The sequence below is a fragment of the Calonectris borealis genome, chromosome 1 (assembly GCF_964195595.1).
Source record: "Calonectris borealis chromosome 1, bCalBor7.hap1.2, whole genome shotgun sequence".
In the NCBI taxonomy this organism is placed as follows: Eukaryota; Metazoa; Chordata; class Aves; order Procellariiformes; family Procellariidae; genus Calonectris; species Calonectris borealis.
In genome coordinates this window covers 13309218-13329244 of record NC_134312.1, presented here as the reverse complement: position 1 = coordinate 13329244, position 20027 = coordinate 13309218, and the positions used below count along the sequence as shown (strand labels likewise).

Genomic DNA, 20027 nt, shown 5'->3' with positions numbered 1-20027 from the left:
CAGAGGCCTATTTTATAGCTGTTTTGTAGTCTTTTATGGTGCTCTCATAAAAAAAGCAGCTTTAACAACTAGAAAAAGTTATTGCAACAGATCCAAAAAGCAATGCTGACTACACTGCTTGGAGAAGCAGGAGTTGAAGTAGGAAGAGACTGGATGTCTGTGAGATGTACTGGAAAGTGGTTTGTTAAACCTCATGTGGCCAATTTCTCCTAAAAATCATCACCACAAGTCGAAGAAGATGATCCTTTAAAGATGTATTCCAGAGGTTTGAGTTTATTCTAGACTTTTCTCCACTAACAAAACAATTATTAACGTAGTATAAGCAAAGGAAACCATATGTGGTTTTGAACAGTATAGACTTAAATAACTCTTGTTATGGGCTATGTAATGTCCTTAAGACTATTCATCAAGCCTTAGTTGTAGCTCAGCTTAACAAACTGCAGCTCCTCCTAGTTTAATGTCTTATTTTCCCTGCACCCCTTCCAGAGAGCTCTGCTGCCTATAGCTGGATAGAGGGCTGGAGAGGGAGGCCAAATCAATTCTGCCTTTTATAAATAAGTATAATGTGTTACCATCTCTACAGAAGAGTCTATAATGTCATGGTGTATGTGATGGAGTTGGAGAGCTGGGTGAGGGCCGCATTTAAGGCTGACTGCACATGATAGCAGACGCACCAAGTCCTTTTGTATTCCCTTCAACACAGCAAACATCGATTGCCAGGATCCAACGCAGCCAATGTCTGCTGACTTTGTGAGGACAACACGACACTCATGTCTCTAGTATGTGGTTGGAGAGTAGCTGGCAAGGTGAGATCTGAAGGCTATGGGGAATTGCAGCCTTTCCTTAGCCGTGGGAGAGGGAAAAACTAAAAATCAATGATGGCTACAATTTATTTAAGCATGCCAAAATAGGTCACACTCATCAGCCCTATTTACAGTAGGAAAGAAGGAGCAGAACTAGAGGTTTTTTTGGTGGTATTCCAATTTATACACAGTGTTTTAATTATTGCATGTTCTCATTAGCATATGTTCTCAATGAAAGCAAACGTCGGAGATGGACTCCTATCTGTGTGGTGTGTGCCTGTATTTGAAAATTTGGATTCATATGTAAGCGAGGTTGGAAACAGCCCAAGAAATGTCCTTAAGTAGTTCTTCCTGAAAAACAGTGGTAAGTATTATGCAGTAAGAAGGGATCTCTTCCTGTTCTGTCTGTGAATGCTAATATAGGTAAACATAAGGTCATGCACCTATGTCAAAAAAGGGAAAGAAAAGAAGAAACAGACCAAGCCATGCTCTAAAATACGACTGTCCTCTGAATTATCCAGTGAATCTAGTATATGATTTTTTTTTCCTTTTTAGACCCTGAGGCAGAGGAAATTCCTTCCAGTATGCTTTACAAAATGCTAACTGGGCCATTAATGATTAACAAATAAGTAATACTGTCTACAGACAGTTATCTTTCTTCTTATGAAGTCACTCCCTCTCTCACTGTAAATCTGCCACGTTACTTCTAATGGCAGTTTTGATGAATGAGCTCACATACAAATTTTAGAGGTTAGTTTGAGGTGAATGAATGAAAATGCTGTCATGAAATGAAATCTAAGACCTTGGGATATACCTGTGACAACCTGGAACTTGAGATTGCTTACTGCTTGAAGTCCTTAGGGTTTAAAGGCACAATTCACATGAGCCTCAAATAAAGCAATAAAAGATACTGCCTAGTGTGACTGGTTTTTTCATCCATTGTGATGTACACTTTAAAAACGTTTGTTTTTCATCTATTATTTAATAATCTAGTACAATCTTTACTACTGTTCTGGGGAGATGTTGTTAGACAAATAGGTTTTTGTTGTCTTTTTATCTTTCCGTTTTTTTGCGAAAGCAAATGGAGTCTCTTCATGCCATTAACCAAAGTGACTTGTAAACAAAGAGGCAATTTAACAGCATCCCCACAGCATTACATTCCTACTTAACCCTGTGAAGACTGTGCAATGTGAAAACTCAAACGATCAAGGAGTTGTTCCTTTGCTAGGATTCTAGTAAATAATCTGGTATTTTTACGGATGTGTAATTGCACTTTTTTACAATTACATTATTCAAGAATATAATCCCAAAGGCAAAGAGCCCTTATAACAGTCTTTCTATTCGGCCTGCACCTCTGATTGATTTCTCTGCTTTACATAACATTCGTTTAGTGGAAGTGAATGATAAGCATTGTCAGAACCGCAGTGTAAACCAGAGCATTTCCAGGCAAGGAAGTAAGCTGTAACATCAAAGGAATTTGTGGAGTGGAATAGCTGCTCTGTAGAGCGGCAGGGCTATTTGCATTCACTGTATTTTTTACAAAATATACATTTATTTTCTATTAAATTGCCTGCTGCAGTATTTACACTGTCACAGTTTGGTGTGTTAGTGACCTACCTACCATCCCGTCCCCCATCCTCCAAACGTATCACACGTTTTTGTTACAACAAGTAAAATAAAAGTGCCACATAATTCAGTCTGCTCTCTGTCAGAGCATTCAATATGTGCAGAAAAATTAAATTTGGGAGTGAGGTAAGAAGGAAACAAGGGTTTGAGCTAGCCCTGAGGTCATTCTAGTTCTTCTCTGCTTGCTTGGGCAAAGTTACTACAATTACTCTTTTTCTAGAATAAGCATATTTTTGCCCTTTTCAGCAAAGACACTTATGTTTTAATAGTTACTGCTCTTTTCAGCCTTGTATATGCCAGAAGCTATAGTTGGTCATGCCAGCGTTCATGAAAAATCACGTGCACAAACTTTATTCATATCATTTGTTTACACTTCATGTAATTGATGATAGTCATAAAATTTTACATGAAATAAGGGACTTACAGCAGAAGTGACACCACCAATTGTTATTTTTACCTACTAATAATCTGAATAATGGTTAATGTTCCAAATTGTTTGAGGCAGTTCCTTAAAGCAAACAGAAATGCTTCTGCTACCTCTTTAAGTAGTGTTCTGCTGATGAAGATGTTGGTTTTTCCTTTCTCTTTTTTTTGTGGAACATGAGCTTATACGAACTCATTCATTTGCTGCGTTCTTATTCTGGTAACGTGTATTAATGACAGCACTTAGAGAAGAAAGAACATTCATCGAGTTGGCTAATTAGCAACAGTGGCAACAGGTATGTATAGCCTACCAAAAGGAAAAACTTTCTACACGTAATTAATTCTCCTTATTGTCCATTCATTTATTTTATTATCTCTAAATATAGCAGGGCCTCCCTCTACTGTTCACGAACTAGTTTTTAGCCTGCCTATCTTTCTTTCTTTAAATTGGCAAAAAGCTCAACCCCCTCCACCTCCATCCACACAAGGAAGAACTCAGCGATTGTGCTACTCTCCCGTAAGCACCAGAACAGCACAAAAGCCTTCCTTTCACAAGAAGAAACAACAGCTTTAATTGCTGCCATTGAAGTGCTAAGCAGTCCAGTTACCTATCTTAAAAACCAGCATGTTTCAATTTAAGTCAGTAATGCAGGGATTGCCACCAGCTCTCGGGAGCCTTGACAGCCAGGACATTCCTGCTGTCTTAATGAGGAGGAGTGCAATGCTCCACTCCACCGTACAAACCATTTCCCCGCCCAGTTAGAAAGAGAAGAAATAAGACTCACTCAATAAAGTAGACTTCCCCCTTTTCTGTATAAGCCATTTCCCAGTTATCAGGCAGTGGGCCCAAGTCGTCATTCTCTTCAGGTTTAGTCTGCTTTGTTACATCCATATCCTCCTTTGCTTCTTCAGGCTGAGTATATCCTGGTGCAGGACAAGGTTGGGTGGAAGATGCCTCACCTGGGACACCTGTACTCTTCTCTTCGTGTTCACTTGATTCTACAAGAGAAGAAAAATTACAAGTTTTGGAAATCCAAGTTAATGGTGGAGAATTTACTGGGCGCAAGTCTCCAAGCAATACTCTATGAACTGCAAGTCTTGAAATAAAGACAAAAATTCTGTTGGGTGTAGACAAGGGTCGTTCTGATGATGCATTTTATCTGGAACACAATAAAAGAAAATAAAGCAATAAAACCAAACTGAAACAAGAAACTAATAAAGAGCTAAGAAACAATCCAAAGAGTTCTGGCTCATTCTGTCCCAGGAGTCCTTCCAGACCAGCAGTTAGCACTGAGCAGAAGGCAGCCTCATACCCAGCAGCGCTACCGTCTTGTGTCTTAACTTTTCAAACTATACACGCATAAAGCAAGTACCCTGCTGTTTTACTGTAGACAACAGATCCTTTTCAATTAAAAAAGTATATACACTAATTGCTTTACCTGTATCTATACATCAAAGAAATCTATATGACATCCATCAACTCATAGCAATATATTAACCGTATAGAAAGTGGTTGTGATTTCATTACCGGTATAATCTGTAGGAGGCTTAGTTTCCCACAGCCAATGCCAAATGCTTCCTATACCCAATATGATTGTGTCTCACTGTGACCAAGAACATATTCAGAACTATGTCTTTTTCAGTACCTGATCTTTCACTTTTTATTGATTTTACTTTCCATAAAGTCAGAAATTAAAAAAATGTGGTTCCCAACAGTATCTTTACCACTATCAGTTCCCACAGTCCAGTCCACATACTTTTAGCTAAGCAAGTGTAGTAGAACTTGGCGATATTTGTTAAAACATCCGCTGAACACAAAGATAAGACAAAGCCACAAAGATACCTCAAAAAAAATCAGCTAAGTGTGGAGTAGGTGTGCAATACCAGGTGTCTAAACATGCCTTATCCACATTGTTGAACACTTACCTCCACACTTAAGAGTCTACAAGCTCAGTTGCATGAATGAGTATCACATAGCAGGGCTTTCATGCACACAACTATTGACAGTGGAGAAAACACAATCTTTTCATGACTACTTCTAGCAGAGGATGCTTGAGAGAACTTGTCCTACTAAAGAAAGAGATTCCTTTCGTCCTTGGAGGCGAATAAATTTGGTTGACTGGTCTACTAGGTATGTGTTGTAAGCTGTGCTTTATCATATGGTCTATCTATCAACTATTTCTTGAAAAACTGTAGCAGGAACCTGTTGCCTCAGTGGACAACAGAAGCTCTCATCCTTGGATCCTTTTTTCTGTTTGTCCTGGTTTTGGCTGGGATGGAGTTGATTTTCTTCCTATTAACTGGTATAGTGCTGTGTCCCCGTACGGGCCACCAAAAAAGGACTGTCGTGGTTTAACCTGGCAGCAGCCAAATACCACGCAGCCGCTCGCTCACCCCCCCCCCCCGCCGGGTGGGATGGGGGAGAGAATCAGAAGGGTAAAAGTGAGAAAAACTCGTGGGTTGAGATAAAGACAGTTTAATAGGGAAAGCAAAAGCCGCGCACGCAAGCAAAGCAAAACAAGGAATTCATTCACCACTTCCCATCGGCAGGCAGGTGTTCAGCCATCGCCAGGAAAGCAGGGCTCCATCACGCGTAACGGTTACTTGGGAAGACACACGCCATCACTCCGAACATCCCCCCTCCTTCTTCTTCACCCAGCCTTATATGCTGAGCATGACGTCATATGGTATGGAATAGCCTATTGGCCAGCTGGGTCAGCCGCCCTGGCCACACTCCCTCCCAGTCCCCTGCACATCTGGCAGGACATGGGAAGATGAAAAGTCCTTGACTAGCGTAAACAATACCTAGCAACAACCAAAACATCAGCGTGTCATCAACATTATTCTCACACTACATCCAAAACACAGCACTATACCAGTTAATAGGAAGAAAATCAACTCCATCCCAGCCAAAACCAGGACACTGTTGCACTTAAATGAAGCCTGATCTCATTGAAAAAGTATTCAGACCCCTGTTTTTGGCCAAATGAACTGCAACTAAAATAAATTCATAATTTTAATATATTGACTGAATCTCCAGTGACTATGATGGCATCCTAGTCAGATGGTTGAAATGACACTACATGTTAAGTTAGGTAAACCAAATTCAGTCGTGCTTAGGCTAGTTGCTCAGTTTCTAGGTAGTTAAAATGAGGGGAGATGAATCTCAGACCTAGTGAGCATGGCTTTACATTAGGTTATGTGAAAGTTAATGACATAAACTTACCAATAGATAAAAATCGTAGGAACACAGACAATGAATATCAGAGGAGAACTGAGAACAAACTGTGAATTCATAGACCAATATTTAATCAAAACAATACATAATTGGTGCAATAGAGATTGAGACTACTATAGCTTGTTCATAAAGATATGTAAGGAATGAAGGAAGTATGTATGATTTTGTATCATCAAAAATGTATATACACTTGCTCTGAGTAATACTATATGCACTATATTGAAGTCTGTGGATAATTATAAAAAAAGAAAGGAGAAAATATGTTTTTAAAAGAAGTCAACAATGTAGTCTACAACAAAGTTCAAGAAGATGACAATTTTTTAACGGTGCATCCAGAGCACAGAATTATGCAGATACTTGTGTGAAACATGTAGGAGGTGGAAGGCAACTTGGGTGAAATGATCTAATTTGTGATGCTTAGGACAGCAAGAAAGAAGAGCAACAAAAAGTTAACAACAGTGGTCTTGAAAAATGAACAACAATGGTCTTAAAAAACCCAGATTTTAATAAACTCACAGAATGAATAAATTTAATGTTTTGGCAAGCAACGATAAGGGAAAAGGAGTTCAGGAGAACTGGTAAAGATTAAATAAATAAACAATACTAAGAGTTCAAGCACAAATTGTCCTAAAGAAAAAGAAAAATAGGAAGTATAATCAGACATCATTTTGATTAAGCCATGACTTTTCAATGGTCTGCCACCTGATATAGAATTGTACAAAAGGTGAAAACTAGATTAAATTGTTAGGGATGAACACAGAAAAATAATATGGGCATGTAAAAGCAAAGCAGAACAGTCAGTCTAGAAAACGAGATAGTCAGGGACATTAGAGGTGACAAGAAAACCTTCTGTAAGTGCATTAATAATAAGAAGAAAACCAAAGGCAGACTCATTTCACTATGTGTGAAGGAAGGAAAGCTAACAATATATGACGCATAAAAAACCCAAGGCAGCTAGCGCTCTTTTTGTCTCAGTCACAACTACAAAAAAATTACCTGTGATTAAATGACTAACATAATTAATGTCAGCAATAGGGCTAAAGAACTCAGAGTAGAGTGGGCAGAGAACAGGTCAGGTACAACTTAGATGAAGCAGCCACTCTCAGTTGGCAGAGCCTGATGAAATGAAACCTAGGCTACTGAGGGAACCAATGAAGCAGACTCATGGCTAGTAATGGCTACACCTTTGAGACTTCATGGAGAAAAGAAACTTAGAAAAGACAGACACAGTCCTGGTTTCAGCAAAGTATTCATGATTTAGGTTTTTAAATAGTTTTATAGTCTTAATTTCTGAGCACCTAAGTTCCCTTTGAAATAATTTAGTCAATTAGGCCATTACATCTTTTTTGTAAAAAAAGAGGAGGAAGACCCATGAAACTGTAACTTCACATCTTTCTGTTTTTAATTCCTAGAAGGACGTTGGGACCAAAAATCAAATTACCTACATGTAAGCTCTTCAAAGGTAATCAATAATTGTCAAGATTTTTCAGGAAGAAATTGTGCCAAACTAATCTTATTTCTTTTCATGACAGAGTAACAGGTGCTGCTCCTTGGGGACAAATGGTAGATATAGCTTTCATGATCTTAAAAAAAGACTTTCAACACTGACACATACAGCCTTTTAAAATAGTGTGAAAAAAAAATAGATCCGGTCTTGAACAGGGTGATGGTCTATAGCTCTACAGCCATATGCAGCTCATGCTGTTAAATCTTAACTCGTACTTGGAACTACGTATTACAACCATTTTATGCTGTTTGGAAATGTGAATCTGTCTGTGGGAAGAAACGAATTAGCAAGAGACACAAGCACAAGTTTTGCTTAGTTGCATCCCACAGCAGAGCAGTAGGATCCCAGGGGAGCTGAAGTCCCCTCCTTATCTACCACTCCCAAATCCCCCCCTCTCCCCCACCTTGGCTTTCCAAAATACATGGTATCTGTCTGGTGCAAAATGCCACAATATCAGCTGTAAAAATACAAGATGGGGAGCAAATGCCTAGGCAGAATTCGTAGTGAAAATACAATGGAGGTATGGGGATATGTGAGGGATGTCTAACCATTATTGTCAGTCAGTAATGATACTATTGCCTAAGAAAAACAAGCATCATAATAGACAGGAAGAGTAAGCATATGCGATACAGGTCCTTCCATCTTCAGCTACTGTGAGATTCAGTCAGGAGTACTGTGCCCAGTTTCAAGAATTTCATGTTAAGGAAGATGGGAAACAGTCCAGAGGCGAGAAAAGAAAAAAAAAAAAAAAAAGAAAAAAATTGGAAGTAAGGAAAGATTGAAAAACAGGTGGTTTCAGTCTTGAGGAGAAAATACTGATGCATAGGGGAAGCATTTTCAAATATGTAAAAGTTTACTGCAAAGCAGAGAGGATATATGGTCTCCACTTCCCCTGAGAATAGGACAAAGGAATTGCCGATAAATTCTTTGGGTTTTTTGTTCTTATCTCTGCAAAGCAAAAGTAAGTTCTCATCTGTCGCAAGCATCATTGACAGATCTGTGAGTTGTATTCCTGAGGCTACCTGCAGTCTTGACCACATTTCCACTACAGGAAGGATGCTGTACAGATTAAACTGAAGACAAGACATAAGGCCACACAGTACATATGACCGCAGTAGAACAAATAAATTTGGAGCACAGGTGCATCACACATAATGGCTAATGATCAGCCAATTGGTCTGGTAGTGCACAGATGTGGTGACATTGCTGTGTCTTGGGATTTTAGCATGATATTTGTATGTGTTCTTTCTCAAGATCTTATTTTCAATAGGTCTGATGAGGTCAGATTCTTGATTTTCAATAACTATATAAACAAATCCCAGCCATCATAATAGAAGAAAAAATATGAAAATTAAGCCTTGAGGATTAGAAGAAATATTCTGAGCTTGTCTGAGAGAGAGATTGCTATCAAAATATAGCGGGGAAAAAAAGGAACCTGATGCTTATTTAACATCTTAAAAATATAATTATTTTAAAGCCAATCTCATGAATTATTAATTCCTGGATCATTGTTTTTTAATAGTTTACTTGGATAATGGAGAAGGCATCATGATGACTAAAGCCCAAGCAATTAAGGTAGAATTGCCTAATGCCATTTAATAACATGAAGTTTTACACAACGGACATCCTAGTCACACTTATCTGGAACGCAGCCCTGTGATGTCATTTTATTCCTTGTTACAGGTATCTATCATTCACATACTCCAGGTAAGGTAGATATTCACCTTATTGGTTTTCTTCTGCTAATATATATCGATACATAATGTTTGATTTGATAAAAAGCAGGAGTTCTGATTAAAAACTGGTAGTGTCTTAAATGTACAAATAAAATTTGAAATACTACAGTAACACACCGTAAGCACAAATATTTATCTTCAGACAACATATGATATAAAAAAAGATCCTAAAATTGTACCATAATATGGGTCCAGTATTTTTGTCACTAAAAAAACAATCAATTTACTTTACATCAAGTGAAATAGCCTACTAGAGCTGCCGTCTCGCTACAAAACAGATTACATGGTCCAGTTTTCAAAAGCAGTTTAGCGCAATATCTCAACAGTGAGTGTCCTGGGAAGTGACAGAATAGGCACCAGTAAAGCACCAGCAAGTTATTGCATATGTAGAATACAAAGAACTTCGGGAAGAAGATAATGTGTAAGTTAAAAATACCTACTTATCATTAAATACTGGAAGTTTATCTCTGTAGTACTCCAACTTCAAATACCAGCCGTTAAAATATTACTGGTTAATATGACATATTCTCTATACAGCTCTTAGACAAGCTAGTGACCATTCTTTTTAGAAATAACTGGTAGTTATGTTTTGATAGTCTCAGAATTTTTGCCTTCATCAATGCTGTTGTTTGCACTTTAAGTTGTTTCTATTATTTACAGTCTAACCCTTGAAATTTGCCATCTAAAGAGGTAAAAGGGCCTTGTCACTTTATTCCGTTATTTTAATGCTGCGGATTATTCATGCAGTAGAGTTTAAAAACTTATTCTCTTCTTCCAAAAGTATCAATCCAGATGACCTAAGCAATATCAGCAGAGAACAAATTAAAGGAAATATTATTAAATAGTAAGTTATAGAGTGGTTTTAGCAGCTCTGAAGGAAAATATTGCAGCTCTTTATACCCTTATTGTATCTAAATGACTAATTTGTTAAATTCTGCACAGGAAACAGTCCATCCATTTTAAATAACTGTTGGATACAAGAGTAGTTTAACTCACGTTTGCCGAGCTATGTGCATCTATTTTCTTCTGAAAATATCTCTGCAGCCTTGAAGCTGATCCCTTTCTCACAGAGCTGTAGCCATACCCGGGTTTTGGTGCTGTGCATGGAGGCACTGTTTCCACTGACTACTAGCACAATATGAACTAGGAGCTGATGTGGGGGAAGGAAAACAGGACACATGGAGACTGGGTGAGCATAGGGTATTCTGCAGGTCATAGGTTGTGATAAATAGCTGTGATAAATTGAGTTTAGAGAACACACCTACAACAGAAATATCAATGGACACCAATTCTTGTATTTTTTAAAATCTCATGGCTCTTGGATGCTGTGTGTGTTATTTTCATGCCTCTGGCTGTCTTTGCTGTGTAGTAATAAAAGAATAAGCTCAACCCGTTCCTTGGGACTACTGCACCTTGCATGGTGATTGACGGCATTGGGACTCTAGCCTTTTGCTTCATTATCAACCTAAGGCATGGAATGATAATTTTGAAACTTTATGTCATATCTTATCCCTCAATTAATTTGAGCCTGCCAGAACTTTCATTCTCTGGGTGCAACTTATCATTCCTCAAGTAATGTCAGAATAATGCACGTACATAAGCATTCTTTCAATGTTAGAGTGGTTACTCTGGAGTTTGGATGATAAACACTTAATCAGTCAGAAGTGTGAAGCAAATATGACATGACCAACACAGTGTCAAATCATGATGCTGGTGAAGGAGTCCGACTTAATTCTCTGCAGACATGAACAGCAGCAGCAGTGAAAACTGAATGTGTAACAAGCTGGTTGCGATTTGACCAAGAGTCTTTTTATCTCTTTTGTCAAAGCATCAGTTTTGCAGAAATCGTTCATTTCAATGCAGTGTCCATCAGGAAAGGCTTCTCAGGTGTAAGAGGTCTCACCCAAATCAGTGACTGGCAGAGACCCAACCCAGAGTAGCCAGAAGTCCAGTAATGTGGGCAATTGCACGAGGTATGAGAAACCCAACGCTAACTCTAGACTTGACCACCTTAACAGCTAATCTATAGATTGTGTCTCTCATATGCTGCTTGGCAAATAGCAGGATTCTTCATTTAAATTTAGCAATCTAGGCTCCTGTGTATCTGTAGGTTCAATTAAGCATTCTAGATTGCAGAGGTGATACCCTAAAACAGGTATCCAAAACACCTATGCTCTCTTACTCTTTAGAATTGCCTCTTTCTCCTTACTTTATATAAAGACAGCAGAGACAAGTAGCTCAAAAAAAAGGTAAGGCATTTAGGCATATAATTTACATAAAGTTGAATGAGATAAATCCCATCTCCCAATTAGTACTTGATCCAAGATGAAGGACTGAGAGTGCTCTATTCTAAAATGGCCAAAACCTCACCCTAAAGAAGTGAGAAGGCTTCCTGTTGGGTTCTGAGCTGAGGACAGGTGACAAAAATCAGAATGAATAAACACATTGGGCAGCACAAATTAACAAGAAGACAATTATGGAGCACAGTTGAAGATCTCCACTCTGTTCAAATGCAGCTCTCCGAGGGAAATCTGATGGCCTATGAAGCAAGGTATGTGGAAGTGAATGAAAATTGATTCCTACTAATAAAGCTCAACAGTTGCACAGACTACCTCGACAAACACTGAAAAGTCGTCTGAAAAATCAGGCCAAAAGCACAAAGATCTCTGCAACTATAAATGTTGCTTATTGGTCTGATAAAGACAGGTTTATTTTCTTCAGCTTCATCTTAGATCTGTTACTATTTCACCCTAGCAGTCCTAGGTGTTACAGCAGTCCTTTGCCTTGCCAGCACTCTGATACCTTTGGCAGTTAATATGTCATTAAGTTGCTGAGGATCTATAAAAAATGTATCAATGTTTCGGATGTCCCAAGAGTCCTACATTTAATAAAAGATTCCCATTAGAAATGAAGCATTTAAAATAGAATACACTTTCTAAAAGAACTGGAAATAACAAATATCCTGCCTTGGTTGCTTCTTTATAAAAACTAGATTGCTCCCTCCACCAAGAGTTTTAAAAGAAAAAGAAAAAAATTAACATATTCTGGTTTTCCTGATTGTTCAAAGACACAAGCTACAAATGCACACGCATTTTAGAGGTAGCTAAGACTCTGTCAGCTCACAGAGAAAATGACTGCAGTAACAGGGTCCGTGGGAGCTACACTGCCCAACAAAGGCAACACAGCATGTATGTACAGAGCTGCTTTGCTACAATCCCCAAAGTCCTCAATCAGTGTAACTGAACAACAAAACCCTGCTTATGAAACCATGAGAGCCAACACAGGCACTGCTTGTTCTGCTGGCCACACCTACAGGAATTACTTTGTGGGGGGCGAGGAGGGGGAGAAGGGGGGCTGTCTTACACCGGTGCTCATGTATTTCATTTTTTAACACAGGACACGCCAGTGCCTGTTTCTTCGGTGCTGCCTAGTCATCATTCACATAGAATTTGCCCTGGGAGAAAGGAATTATAGGTGTATAATGCAAGGAGAAAAGCAGGTAAACATTGCCTCTTGATCCAGTTCGAGCTGAAATATATTGCCCTGGAAATTGCTCCTCAGCAATGGTCCATTATGTGGCATATTTCAAATAATTGTAAAGAATAATCTTTCTAATGATTTCTACAATACACATCAGAGACCAAATCCTGCCTTTGCCTCTTTCGCTGTGGAAGTATCCTGGCAACAGAGGCAGTGCTGATGTTTTATGTGAGAATTTCTGGCCTTCATCCTTTTCTGGTTAGCTGTGTAGGAAAGGCACTAAGCGTCAGGGCATTGCCGACAGATGCAAAGTTGTGTAGAAGGGATGAGCAAGGCTCCTACAGCATGTGATGGCAATGGCCAGGGAGTAAAGCTGCAGACCTTTGGAAAGCTGAGAGGGGAGAACGAGATCCACTCTCACCCACGCTCCCTGTCGCCCTCCTTGTACACAGGGATGGATTCTGCACAGGGATTTGCCCTCACGTGTAATGTTAGGCAACAACTACAGAAAAGCATGTGGCAAATACATCCTTGATGGGAAGATATTGAATTCGATATACTTTCTAATGCAGTAGGAGGAAAAAAAATATATAGAGAATCTGCAGTATGAAAATCCTTTTTACAGTGCTTAGAAGATTAGATAATGCTTTTTTTTGTTTCATATTAACCTATACATTCAGAGAACTTGCAGTATACCATTTTATCTTCCAATCATCCATATGATTGTCACTACAGACTTCTACTTCAATAATTTGTTTCTGAATTTCTAAGTTCACCAGAAAGGATTCACAGAGTTATTTCTCAGAGAGATATAAAAGTCTGAGTTCTTTAATCTCCTACTTGAACAACAACAACAAAATCATTTCTTAAATGGTATTTCAGAATAAAAATGATTAAGTACTGTAAAATGATGACTTGCTGAAATGTTGAAGTGGAAGCTGATTACCTGCTTGGGAAAAGGCTGGAGTGCTCTCACTCAGGATACCAGTCAGTATCTTGAGCCCCTTTTTTTTCTGAAGAACCAAGGAGTAAAACAATAGCTGCCTTTTGGGACTAGACATCTGAAAACTTTATCAGCTTTATGCAGGCTCTGGAACATTGCTGAAAAGGGTCCTTCCTGATAGTATTGCCAGCTAAGTTTCATTGGCACTGCCATAAATTCGTTAATGTGATAACAACTCTACTCTTCCACAATATTGCTAAGATTTCATAGCAATTTACAAAAGTTCACTTCATAATGTAGTGAACTCTCTTGTGAGTATCATCATTTGAGAACAAGGAGACCTGAAACACAGATTCATTTGACCAAATTACATTCTCTAGACTCCCTCTATAGTCAGTAGGAGAGAAATAAGCACTTGTGATTGATTTCCTAACCTAGAAATCTCAAATAGATCACATGAACTGTATTCCGAAAGATATTTTTCTCTTTGGTCTATAAAGAGGGTTCAAAGCGACTGTCTCTGACTGAGACAGATATTGTCCTGGTTTCAGCTGGGATAGAGTTAATTTTCTTCCTAGGAGCTGGTATAGTGCTGTGTTTTGGATTTAGTATGAGAATAATGCCAATAACACACTGATGTTTTAGTTGGTTCTAAGTAGTGCTTATACGAAGTCAAGGACTTTTCAGCTTCCCATGCTCTGCCAGGTGCACAAGAAGCTGGGAGGGAGCATAGTCAGGACAGCTGACCCAACTGGCCAATGGGGCATTCCATACCATATGACGTCATGCTCAGTATATAAAGCTGGGGGAAGAAGAAGGAAGGGGGGGACATTCGCAGTGATGGCGTTTGTCTTCCTAAGTCACCGTTACGCGTGATGGAGCCCTGCTTTCCTGGCGATGGCTGAACACCTGCTTGCCGACGGGAAGTAGTGAATGAATTCCTTGTTTTGCTTTGCTTGTGTGCGCGGCTTTTGCTTTCCCTATTAAACTGTCTTTATCTCCACACACGAGTCTTCTCACTTTTACCCTTCCAATTCTCTCCCCCATCCCACCGGGAGGGAGTGAGTGAGCGGCTGCGTGGGGCTGAGTTGCCGGCTGGGGTTAAACCACAGCAGATATCTTTATGGTAGCTAAGGTAAGTGAGATGACTCCCCAAAACGGAGGTTAAGTAATTTGGTTTAGGCTTGAGAGAAATCCTATTATTCAGGATTCCTGGCTTTCAGTCTTGCAAGAACATCCTTACCTGAACATGCATATTCTCACTGCAGAAGGAGGTAACTGAGGACTCTGTGAATAACAGAAACGCATTGCAAAGTAAGAAGGAAGAACAGACCTGGTGTTACTGTCACATCATTTCCATTGACCACAGGTCTTTCTTCTTCTTCCTCCTCCGGTGGTTCAATACCTGTCTTCTCCATATTGCTCACAGACTTATTCCTTTTGCGTTTGCCTTCAGCCCCGGGAGTGGCACCTGGGAGGATCTGATCTGTTACATTTAACAGCAATGGAGCTGGTTCTGCTGGAGGCTTCGGAGTGCCGTAATAGTTGTCTGGAAAGCAAAGAAAAGGAATAACACATAAATTTGCAGAAATACATCTACTGCTGCTTCTTCTTTCGTCTTAGATTAATGTGATTATGTGAGGTAGGATCTGATTCATCAGCTAATATAAAGATTAGTTCAAAATGTTTTCTGAGAAGTTAAATATTCACCTTTCATGAAATGGTAATTAATTTTCTTTGTGGCAGCACTAGTGATCAAATCATGCTCACAAGTATATACCATATTAACACTTCCTGAAACTTTAACAGGGTAAGTTAACATTCCTCTCTTCCAAATACATGACAAATAGGCAGCATAACAGAGCTGTTTTCTTACTTCAAACTGTTAGTTAGGACAAATTAGTTTTGTAATATTTATGCCACAATACCAGAATTTCTGAAGGATCAAAAGGACCATAGAAGTATTGGCTATTCACTATGTTATGTCATTTTCACACCCCCCAAATTCTCTCACCTACTTAGAAAGCAAATAATCTTTCAAAGATTCAGAGATTTGCAGTTTTGAGTAATGCTTGCACTATCTCATTTTTCATATTTATTGAATTTTTGCTATTCATAAGCAAAGCTCTGGATTTGTAATAGTTAATGCTAATATATTTTCAAAGTAAGTTGAAACCTTCTGCTTTAGGGCTTAAAATTATCTCAAAGTACTAAGGAATTCTGAGAAGATTTAAGGTGGCTGACAGCTTACCCTCTATTTGTCTCTCATGAAATTTCTGGCAACTTCTTCTGAATGATCTACTTTCTGTCAGAAGGATTATTAGATTAGATGGACCATGATCTGATCTTTTCTATCAATATCTGTTTGCATTTCTAGCACATCTGGTCTCAAAACTGGTTTCTTACTGATACCTCGACTTTGTCTTAAAAAAGATGGTTAAAAATAAGATATTAAAATAATCAAATAACAGAATATTAAAAATATTAGCAAGTCCTCTCTAGAAGCAAACGTAAAGGGTAATATAAGACCTAAAGATAAAAACATGCTATTTATGCAGAGTTATCTTTTTTTAATCTGAAAGTTGCATTGAGGGGTGGTGAACATGATGCCTTACAAGTAGATTTTCAGCAGTCAGTATGGGAAACTAAAAATACTGTTCAGCTCTGAGAAACTTTCCAAAGAAAAAAGCACCTATGTAAGGATAATAAGTAGCTGAAGATATTTGTAGACTGTATGACCATTTTTTAATTCTTATCCCAAAATTTAGAGCTTCTGCATGATCAAATAACAGCAGCAACTTGCAAAAATTATTTTAACCACATATAAGTGTGACACAGATAAAGAAATATGTTATATCTGCTACCATCATAAGATGCATTCTGCAGGCAGAGTAAAAATTATTTCTGGTACTAGTATTCCTGTGTGTTTCCAATGAATTACAATGTTCAGCCACATGACCACCTCAATACAGGTAAGTAATTGAGCAGTCTTGCAACTACCGAACACTCTATGAATTTTTCGCAGTGATTTAGCAAAACGGTATTCATAACAGATGTTTCTGTAATTGTAATACACTAGAAAAATTTACTGTGTTAAATGGCCCTCGTACTCACTCTGGGCTTAGGGATGGCAGAATGAAAAACTGACTCGCTGAAGATTTTCTTTTGATTTTATGAGATGGCGGCAGGTTTAACACAAAGTTCCAACGCCAGTAGGGCAATGAGTTGTGCCTTTGTATGGCTGTCTGTGACCTGCCCTCCCACAGTCTGGGGGAGGTCTCTCTGACTCCCAGGGTTAAAGCAGGGGAGCAGGATTTGAGGGTCTAAGGGGGGAAGGGAAATTTACTTTGGTCCACCCACAAAACTGTACCTCCAAAATATGTCAAAATCAGATCTGGTCACAGTCAAACTTCTAAGCTCTGACAGTGCAAGGTATTTTGAGAGTACCTGAAAACCAACAGTCTTGAAGGCAGTCTCAGTTGGAAGTCTACTTTTGTACTTCCTTAAGAGCATGTTACCTTTATTTGTGAGATTGCATGTCTGAAATATTACATATTTTGAAAAAAGGATTCCTAAATTTAAAAAATTCCTCCCTGACTTAAGCCATTTTACGGGCCTGAAAGTTAATCAGTGCCACAGATGCCTGAAGCTTCACAAAACTTGTGAAATATGCACTGATTTCCACTGATTTCATAAATATCAGCACACAAATCCCAGGGTTATAGGATCAGTGCGATATAAACCGTGAAACTAAAAGTGCAGTACCTTGGCTTTTTTCCCTTTGTTCTTAGTTTTGCCATTGTCATACAAAATCGAGTGCAGTAGTAATTAGCAGTAATGCTAATATCCTGAATAGTAGATAAGAAGTTTTAAATGAAGGACACGCTCATTCTATTTTTGGAAGTTGAGCACTTTTTCACTTTGACTGATTGTATGCATGAGTGGGAGACAGAGACAAAAGTCATAGCAAAAAAATTTCTATGAATATCACATATATAAAAATATAAGGAACAAAAATGCACATTTAAGGATTTTACTCCTCAAGTGAAAGAGGAGCCAAAGAGGATTTCACTCTTTCAGTTTCAAACTGAAAATGCAGTATAATTTCCAACTTCTGTCCTCTAACACAACATGTGCTTTATAATCCAGTAACCATTGATTTAAAAATGAGTTTTGCATTATTAGTTGCTATCTACCTACCTACCTATCCTTAATTCAAATATATGCATAAGCAGTGCAAATAAAAATAAGAAACTGGTCCACACGTATTGACATTATCAGTGCATCACAAAAATGATGAAAAGAATCTGTACAGTTCCAAAGGAAAAAATATATAGGATGAGAGACCCAGCCATTTCAATGAAGGAACAATGCTCCGTTAAAGAAAAATTAGAATCAATGTAAACTGTGTCTTCAATCAGAAAGAGTTTCTCAGTGTCTTGAAATTCCTTGCCTAAGCCTTAGAGCATTAGAGCTAATAGGACACTCTCTCATAAAGCCTCAGCAATTGTCATATCTAGCCATAATGCAGAGGCTAAATGTTTAAACCACCATAACTTTTGTTGCAATGATGTTTGGAAAATCTCTCATAAAACCAGTTCTTTTTCATCTTGCCTGAGCAAAGGACAGGGTTCAAGACATTACTGTTGAAACACTAATCATAAGGTACTGAAATTCAGCTCCCTGTAGGTACAAAAAGTACACCAAATAAATAATTTCAATTGTGTTTAATTTGAAAAAAGGGATTAATAAAAAAAAAGAAAGCTTACTAAAAGAAAACATAAATCCCATGCTCATTGGCAGTCAAAAAAACCAGCAGTTAGGAGCTTTAAAAAAAGGAATGGAGCACAAAACAGAAAACACCTTTATAGCACTATACAAAACCACATAGTACCCTCCCTTCTGTATACTGCCTGCTGTTCTGGTACTTGCCTCTCAAAAATTACATGGGGGAACTAAAGAAGGGCAATTAAAGCTTGGAACTGCTTAAATTGATTTGGAGTTTTCAGCTTGGAAATGGGACAACTGAAGGGGGATATGGCAGATATGTATAAAATCAGGAGAACCCTGGGAAAGTGCCTAGAAAATAAATGAATGGATGTTTGGCTTCCCACTACATGAGAACAAGAAGATGCCCGATGAAATTAGCAGGTTTAAAACAAGCAAAAGAAGAGGGTTTTTTTCACACAGCATAAAAGAATAGTGGCGTTCACTGTCAGATGCTGCCAGTATCATAAACACAGTCAAAAAGCAATTATACAAAGTCATAAAAGAAAAAAGCCATGAAAGCCTATTAAATATAAAGGTACAAATTCTGAATCAAGAGTTCCATACAATACAGATCAGTGGAGTGCAGAACGTATCTCTGCGTGCCTTTCCTGTTCTTGTAATTTTTGCCTTAACACCTACCAAGGGGCAGTAGTAGAGACAGAGTATGGGGCTACAGTTTCCCTTGGTTTGACTCAGTGCAGCCGCCCTCTTACTCAGGTGCCTCCTCGTTGCACTTAAAAAATGTGTGCATACTCCTCTGCCACCCCAGCACAAAGTCAAGAGGTCAGTTTAAGCCAGCAGAGCTTAAGCTAATCTCTTTGCGCTGGACCTGACTAAAAGCCTTCACGCAGACAGGCAGTGCAGACCAAATATTTAATTGTGGAAAAACTACCACTGCTTAATCCATCTTGCTGCTGTGCCTCATTGCCTCAGTGCTCCCAGCCTGTTTCCAAGTGCAGCTGAACTGCACTGAAGATGGTCTAACCCAACCTCTTTGACTCTGCTGCTGAAATGGATTGGAAGCCATAGCACAGTTACAATTACCAAGTATTCCCTGCCACCCCTAAGCTGTATGAAAGGGTCTACCTGATTCTGCAAAGAGGGAGTCAGAGAAAATTACTGGGGAGGTTAGCCCTGATGACAGAGACCAGATCAGAAAGTCAGGAAGTCAGAAGAAGTGGAAAAAGGGGAAAATGAGGAGGACAAAGCAGGTATTTTTTTTCTTAACCTGAGCTCCCTTATGTCAGGAAGTAGTAAGACTTTTATTTTATCGATGAAGTGTTTGATGGTGAAGCAATAGATCCTAACTTGCTTCCTGAGAAAAAGTAAGCCCTTATGGAAGAAAAAAAGACAAAGCATTTGGGTGGTAGTAAAGAGGAAGAATCACGCTGAAATGGTAAGACTCAGAGCTGGTGACGGTCACTATACCGATGTGCTCGACACCTGGTGATCCCAGTCACTAGAAGCAGTTATAAATGCATCTCCCACAACGTTGTGCTCC

The 20027-nt window shown here is 38.7% G+C and overlaps 1 protein-coding gene across 6 annotated transcripts in view; it reads right to left on the bottom strand.

Moving 5' to 3' along the window:
• MAGI2 (membrane associated guanylate kinase, WW and PDZ domain containing 2) overlaps positions 1–20027 on the bottom strand; it is a 764133-nt gene that overhangs the window by 242627 nt on the left and 501479 nt on the right. For all 6 annotated transcript variants that reach the window (XM_075144530.1, XM_075144538.1, XM_075144553.1 and 3 more), the window contains 2 exons: positions 15090–15305; positions 3638–3851 (listed from right to left, as the gene is read on the bottom strand). In XM_075144530.1, coding sequence (XP_075000631.1) covers positions 3638–3851; positions 15090–15305 — 430 coding nt within the window. The remainder of the gene's footprint in view (positions 1–3637; positions 3852–15089; positions 15306–20027) is intronic.